This window comes from Notechis scutatus, chromosome 2 (assembly GCF_049901735.1).
Source record: "Notechis scutatus isolate UNSWTSFEM ecotype Mainland chromosome 2, rNotScu1.2, whole genome shotgun sequence".
In the NCBI taxonomy this organism is placed as follows: Eukaryota; Metazoa; Chordata; class Lepidosauria; order Squamata; family Elapidae; genus Notechis; species Notechis scutatus.
In genome coordinates, this window is record NC_142010.1 from 68,520,082 (window position 1) to 68,528,118 (window position 8,037).

Genomic DNA, 8,037 nt, shown 5'->3' on the forward strand with positions numbered 1-8,037 from the left:
TGCTACCTAAGTGGACAGTTTGATTTCACAGAAGTGTGATTGACTTGGAGTTACATTGTGTTGTTTAAGTGTTCCCTTTATTTTTTTGAGCAGTGTATATCATATCAGCTACAATCCTGCAATGGTGTAGGACAAAGTGGAACATTCCAGTCTCTCCTATTTATATATGAAATGGACCTGCCCACTTTGCATTCTCTCCTTCCCCACCCCTACAACTGCAACTTTCAAGGGTTCCTCAAATTAAGAGGCCTTAGCAGGAAAAAAAAAGTTACCCAACCCTACACTAACACAATAATGGGAAACTCCCAAAACTTGTTAAAGGAAGTACATTTATGTTAGTTATGGCCTTGCTGAGAAACTTCTTCCAATCTGCCTCTTTTTCTAACAAATGTTATTATACAGTGAACTATTATCCATAAGGGAATCCAGGTTGGATGGCCTTAATATTTCAACAGATCACCCATTAAAAAGCCCCACTCTCATACATTAGACTTGGAAGTTGGAAAAACATCCCACCAGAATGTAATTAGAAGGAACTGAGCTCAACCTGCAGGATTCCACGTCTGTCAGAGGCAAAAGAGCAGGTCCATACATGAAGATCCAATTAAAGGGATTTATTGCTTAAAAGCCTATGTACAAGAATCTTAACTTTAATAGCACCGGCTTGGAGTTATATAAGGGTCAACAGGAAGGATTGAACTTAATCTGCTTGTGACTACATAGGGATTCAAGGCTGATCTCTCTTTTAACTCTGCCTCCAGGTTCTGCCACTCCTTCTCCTACAACTTCGGGCGTATTAGGCTGTTCCATCATGCAGGAGTTGATGGGACAGCCTATTCATTTATCAATATATTTATCGTGCAATAGTTCTAAAGAGCAGCCATTTTCTGAGAAGCAGAGCAGCATGCAATACCATTTAAAAACAAGGTATTTACATAAGAAAAGCAAGATGGTTGCTTAAGTAACAGTCTTAAATACCTTCCTGGCAGTACATGAGTTCCTCTACGCCAGGAGTCCCCAACCCCTGGGCCGCGGCTCACTTTCAGCCCTTCCGAACTAGGCTGCAAAAAGGCAGGGTGTGCATGCCTGCACATGCATCCCCACTTGCATGCTCACACAAATCGAGCTATGTGTGCGCACCCTTGCCCATCATTTGCACAGAACCATCCAGTCTCCCCCCTTCCTGGCTGGTCCACAAAGCTGGGAAGGTCAGGGAACTCTGCTCTAGAGTAACAATTTAGCCCTTTATATTCATAAAAATGACTGAGAACCCCAAAGAGATTCGATTTATGTGAGCTATATCCATGTTTATGCATTAGAATTTAAAAATGAGAATTTTTAAAATGTGACTTTGCAGATCCCGTAACAGGGTCTCAAGGAAACCCCACCCCCACGAGTCCCCATATCGCACTTTGAAGACTGGTGCTCTTGGGAAAGCATGGTCCACAATTCAGCAACAGAAAAGGCCTGACTTCTGGTCCACACCCCTCCTATTTCACATGGGACCTTCCACTCACCCTGTTCTCAATTGCTAGACCGATGGAGAGATTCCAATTAGAGGAGGCAGCTCCTGATGTAACCCAGCATCACAGCAGACCAGTTTTTGTAGGTAATGGCCAGCATTTTGAATTGGGCTCAGAAGCTACTGGTAAATCAGTGCAGTAAACATAACATGATAGTAACTCCATTAGTAGAGTAGTACTACTAGTAGCTCTACTATTATAGGTCTGTCTGCACTCTGACCAACTGCAGCATCCTAGTCACCTTCAAAAGCAAATCCATATAAAACACACTGCATTAGTCCTATCATGTAGTGTTCATCGGTTAACACTGCCCTGATTTTGTTGTCCAAGCAGGGCCATAACTGGTATGTTAGCTGAAGACAGATGCAGGCCTCCCAGTCACAATCTCTGCCTCATCTTCAAGTAGGAGCCACAATTCCAGGAGGATCCCAAGTCACCAATCAGCTTCTTCAGATAGCACACAACCTGCAGTGAAAAGGTTATCTTAAGTGGTTACAGGAGCAAATCCAGATCTAAGTTTGCCTGTGAATATTCCCTAGTTAAGTTTCCCATTTCTGTTACACACACACACACACACACACACACACGTTATCTCCCAGTTATTTATTTATTTATTTGATTTGCCAATTGTTTACAAGATAATAAGTATAAGTGTATACATAGTTGTGAATACATGAAATGGGTACATATAAGAAAAATAAAAGAAGAATAAGAGAAACAATAGGACAGGGACGGTAGGCACGTTGGTGCGCTTATGCACGCCCCTACAGACCTCTTAGGAAAGGGGTGAGGTCAATAGTAGACAGTCTAAGATTAAAGTTTTTGTGGTTTGGGGAAGAAACTACAGAGTCGGGTAGAGTATTCCAGACATTGACCACTCTATTGCTGAAGTCGTATTTCCTGCAATCAAGTTTGGTGCGGTTAACATTGAGTTTGTATCTATTGTGTGCTCTTGTGTTGTTATGGTTGAAGCTGAAGTATTCATTGACAGGTAGGACATTGCAATGTATGATTTTATATACCATGCTTAAATCAGACCGAAGACGGTGTAATTCAAGGTTTTCTAGTTCTAGAATTTCAAGTCTGGTGGCATAAGGTATTCTACAACGAGTAGAGGAGGGAGAACTCTTCTAGAGTATGAACAGTCATATTGTCCAGTCATATTCAAAAATGATGTTTTCCTAACTGTCCCTACAATGGTTGGGCAGATGGATAGGCATTGGATTCCATTCCCAGGACCTCGGGACGTCTCGGGACAACATGAAGATCCCTTTCCCCATCTTCCCATGGCTTCCTCACCCCATGACTTATGGCAGACTGGCATCTAGCAAAGCTTAGTGAGTGAAGGATGGCAGTTCTGACACAACCCCATTGACAGTAGCCACCATGGCCAATTAACATGTTGTCAACCTGTAGCTTTCTTAAAGCAGTGCAACTATTGCCAGAAAAAGAATGGTAAGGTTTGGTCTGATATGTCTGTTTGAATCCAAAACATGAGAAGATGGGGCATAACCCAGAGTGAATTAAACTGAGTGACTGTGAAAGATGAAGTGGCTGATAGTTGTTCCACAAAACCTTTACATATTTTTATTTATGTGGAGATGTATACATCACTTTACAGTGGTATCAGGACTCAATATACTTAATGTAACAAACATATCTTAAAAATAATAGAATAGAATGCAATAATAAACATTATAAAAGGCTATAAAATACAACCAGAAAGATGGGTTGTGATAAAAGAGGGATTCATGCTGCATTGAGACAATGTGGTGTTTGGTTTAGCACATTATCCTAAGCCACTGTAGTTTATGCTTCTTAAATATATACAGTATTCTTCCTTTCTTCTTAAGCGTTCAGGGTGCCATGCCCAGTACTTCCTCCTTCAATTGTATACTCACAACAAACAGCCTAACTACTAACTACAGTGAATCCAGTCAAATATGGTTTCTTCATACACCACAGTTAAGATACAGCGTGTATTGCAATTTACAAACTCAGAAAGCAAAAAGTCTGAGCAAACACGTTTACAAAGTTTCTGACCTCCACATTATCAAAGCCCATACATAGCAAGTCCCCTTGTATTGGCCAGGTATGTCATAAAGGCAAACCGTAACCCCCAAAAAGTAAGGTGCGTTTTAAATATTTCTGCATTTTTTGACTCTGGAAACCTGAATCCTTCCAGCCTCTGCCCCACAAATATTTACGGCTTTAGGGGTAAAATCGGCAGCGGTTGGATTGTCCCTGGAAGCAAATTAGCAACTAGTGAAAGTTCCTTAGCATCGCTTTCAGATTCCTGTGTGATCTCCTGCTAAGATTTGCTAATCGATCTTGGGTTTCATTCTTCTCCACAACGATCTTTCCTTTCCTTGCAGGAGAGCAGAGAAGTTGGCACTTGACCCAAGAGTTTTCAGGCTACGTGACTATCCTTGGCCCTTTTTTCTTATCTTTTTACGACAGAAAGGGGCTGGGAAAGTATTTACCATATGATCTCGCTTCGCAAGTAGTAAAATGGCCGTTTCCTTTATCAAAATTTAGACTAGCCCTCTTTCAATGTTTTAATTAATTTAAACCAAAACACCGCCAACCGCAAGAACGCAAACAGCTCCATCCACCAATCTCTCTTCAAATAATGGGAATCGCGCCTGCCCAGAGCTCTCGTAGCGTAAGGGGCAGTTTAAGGTGGCTGCAGCCGCTTCGAATTAGGACAAAGGAGCAGGGTGGAGCCGTGCAAGCCCAATGGTTCGGTGGGCGGGGTTGTTAGCTGGGGCTCTTAAACGAGGCAAAGTCGCGCATTGCCCGCGCATTTCTTGCAGGTGTTGTTGTGCCGTTGCGATGGCTGGTGTCTCGAGGTACAGTCTGGCTGGCTTTAAGGCGCTCAAGCTGGGGTCTTCGGAGCCCATCGATCTGGGCTCGCTGCGGGGAAAAGTGTTGCTGATTTCCAACGTGGCCTCGCTCTGAGGCACAACGAGCCGGGACTTCACTCAGTTCCATGAACTGCAGCGGCGTTTCGGCTCTCAAGGGCTCATCGTCCTCGCTTTCCCCTCTAACCAGTTTGGTCACCAGGTAAGGTATCTGCAGGCGACGAGCCTTGGCGGGAGAACACCTCGTTCGGCTGTTGATTTTTTTTTTTAAAAAAAGGCTGCCTGGAGCGACCGGCACTCCTTCCCTGTGGAGTCTCAAAGGTGCTTTTTTTTCTTTCTCAAGAGGCAACTGGACTTTCCGGTTTTTCTTTGAAGACCTTTCACTTCTCGTCCAAGAAGCTTCTTCAACTCTGAAAAGAAGCTGCTTGGATGAGAGCTGAAGAAACTTCTTGAATGAGAAGCGAAAGGCCTTCAAAGAAAAACCAGAAAGTCCAGTTGCTTCTTGAGAAAGAAGAAAGCACAACTTTGGGACAACCGTGGCCTTGGAGGTGACTGAGAATATCAATAGACCTTCACTGGGGAGAGCAGTCTTTGAAAGTTAGAGCGGGAGGAAAGTTGTATGTGAATGGTCGCAATCCTCTGGCTTGTGCTTTAGGAGCGGGAGTGTGAGCTCTTTAAAACATTCCTAGCTAGAAACAAGACTGGTCTGTTTGGGGGTATTAGAAAAGCACGCTCTAGCAGTTTGACGCTGTGTTTTTTTTTTTTAAATTACTTCCGTGTTTCCCGAAAGTTCTGACCGGCTGAGGGTAATCAAAACCCTCGGATAGAAATAACTAAACCCACCAGTAAATTTAGCGAAATGAAGGCAGATATCGAAATTGGGGGCTCCACTGCCTTAGCTTCTATGGGAAAGGCTCGTTCTTAAAAAGGTCCTCTCATGGCATGGGAGTTGTATGGTGGGGAAGGGTGTGCGTCACTATTTTTCTCTGATGCATTGAACTGAAGTCCGAACAGGAAATAATGCGCAACAATTCTGAGTGGGTGCCTTGAACCGTTTTGCAATCCCAAAAGACACAGTGCAATGACTCTTGCACAATTGCCTTGCTTTCCCTATACAGTATGTCACATTTGAAAGCAAGACTTATCAGCTTTCCAATACAATATAGTGTAGGATAATTACTCTGAAGTTATGCAGTGTGGGGGGGTCTAGTCATCTTTACAACGTTCCCATTTTCCCCATTGTACAAATTCTCTAGGGAAAAATGGTTTGCAGAATTTAGCCTTCTGTGTGTTGGTCTTGGGTAATGAGATTTATACAAATTACCAATTACTTGAATTAGAAGAGAAAGGAAAATCTATTTGCAAATTAGTTTTTCTATGAGTTAACATTTAATGTAACTTTAGACTCCTAACATCTAGGTTTGATATATGCAAGGTCTTTTTTTGGACTGGAATGAGATGGGTATAGTGAAGAGTAGCCTAACCAGGAATTAACATATATGCTTCACCTTCACAATTGTCACTGTTCAGAATATGTGGATTGGGGAATCAGACATTCACTTAAATTATTTCAAATTGTACTAGTTTCTGCAACTTGCCTGTGAAAATTCTCAATAAAGGCTTCTTGTAGCTGCACTAAAGAGCATGTAGGAGGATTTTTAGCAAAAAAACCACTACTCTGCAAAAATAGGATCCAAGATGTACATGAATAGGAGAGAGATGCAGATAGAAAGGATAGAGGAAAGTAATGTGTTAATGAAGTTAGTACTTGGCAACATCACTTGACTTGTATCGCTGAGCAAATTACTTGGCTTGATAGTTTTTCAATAGGTGTGGAGTATAAGAGTAAGTACTTGGTAGTTCTATTGCACGGCTATCAAACTCCCAGCCCGCCGGCCAGATGTGTCACATGCTGGCCATGCCCATGCCTGATTTAGGGAAGGGGAAAAAACTCCCAATACATCACCATGCCGCTATGACATGAGTTTGACACACCTGTTTTATTGCATTAGGCAGAATCACTAACTGAAATATTGTTTCTGTGCAGCACTTCATCTCAGAAGCTGTGTAATTACCACAATAGATAAAACTTTGAAAAAAGCACCTTTAGGTTGAGGTAATTGATACTTTCTGCACAGAAGAAAAGGGTGACCATTGCAAAACATTAGTCTGCAGCTCTGCTAATGCTATAGTGATCATGTCTGGATGTAAATCATATGCCTTTCTTCCTTATTACAGGAAAATGCCGCTAATGAAGAGATCCTAAATTCCCTGAAATATGTCCGTCCAGGCAATGGATATGAGCCAAATTTCCCTGTGTTTGAGAAGTGTGAAGTCAATGGGGAAAATGCTCATCCTCTTTTCAAGTTCCTGAAAGAATCATTGCCTGTCCCACATGATGATCCTGTGTCTCTGATGACCGATCCAAAGTGCATAATTTGGTCTCCTGTGTGCCGCAGTGACATCGCATGGAATTTTGAAAAGTTTCTCATTGGTCGTGATGGGGTGCCTTTCAAACGTTACAGCAGAAGATTTGAAACTATCAAGATGCAAGATGACATTGAAAAGCTGCTTCAGCAAACCATCTAGATTGGACCAGATAAAACCATGATAAAACTTCCCTACATCTCTGCTTTGGTCTAACTTTTTAAAAGTATATAATGTTCCCCATAATGTAAGTTTAACTGTATCTGTCCATGTTAAACTAAATTCATAAATCTAGAAAATTCACAAGATAGCTGCTTATACATTGTAGCAGCAAAGCTTTTCTGAAATACAAGAATGTACTAAGCTGCTGTGATATAAACTAAACCCATAACTCTTCTTTAAAAGGCTTAAGGATTACTTAGGACAGTCATTGGTCTGAAGTTCATGCATATTACGGGTGTCATTGACCTCTGATATAGCAGAGACAAAATCTGTATTTTTAACAAGTCTGCAAATCATTCAAATGTAAGGGAATAGTACTGAAGTGTATTTAGAAAGATTTCTACAATGTCTTGTAGTCTTAAATGTGCACTTTTCTGCATTTCTTGTTTTGCTGTAGTTCACTAACTGTTCTTCTGGCAAGATTCTACACTCCATCAAAATTTTATTTATGATGGTGCTTTTCTAAATACTTGGTAAGCACCTGATGTACCTTTAAAATTTTGCATGTTAAGTTGTAAATTACAGCAAGTAGAACAGTTTGGAACCAGTGCTTTCAATGCTACTATGCACCAATAAAATCTTGAAATTACATTAACTATTCAGTGTCCCTGAGTGCTTACAAACTCTATTTCAGTCTGATTTATGTTTTATAAATTTTGTAGCCAGTTCAATCTTGAAATTCCAGACAGTCATATAACAGTATAAATATCAGTTAACATTGAGGAAGAATAACAAGCAACATCTGTCAAGAGGGACTCTATAAAACATTAGTCTGAAGTTAAAAGCCTGGGAGACAAAGTGGTTTTGGTAGCTTCTCCCTCCTAGCCTTTTATAAGGTACTGTGCCACTGGGTAGAGAGCTCCAGAGAAGTAGCCCCTAAGAGGAAATGCCTACTGCTTCATTCACATCCTGTTAAGCATTTTTGCAGGATTGGTGTGGGAGTGTGCCTCTCGGCAAGCTCTATAAAGGTATTACTGGATGTTAATCCTGAAAATGATGCC

The 8,037-nt window shown here is 41.4% G+C and overlaps 1 protein-coding gene across 1 annotated transcript; it reads left to right on the plus strand.

Annotated features, from left to right (window-relative positions):
* Positions 1-4,320: 4,320 nt before the first annotated feature.
* On the plus strand, positions 4,321-7,631 carry GPX1 (glutathione peroxidase 1). Its single transcript, XM_026673310.2, has 2 exons — positions 4,321-4,589; positions 6,626-7,631. The coding sequence occupies exons 1-2, from the start codon at positions 4,359-4,361 to the stop codon at positions 6,974-6,976; spliced, it is 582 nt and encodes a 193-aa protein (XP_026529095.2). The 5' UTR covers positions 4,321-4,358; the 3' UTR covers positions 6,977-7,631.
* Positions 7,632-8,037: the final 406 nt, after the last annotated feature.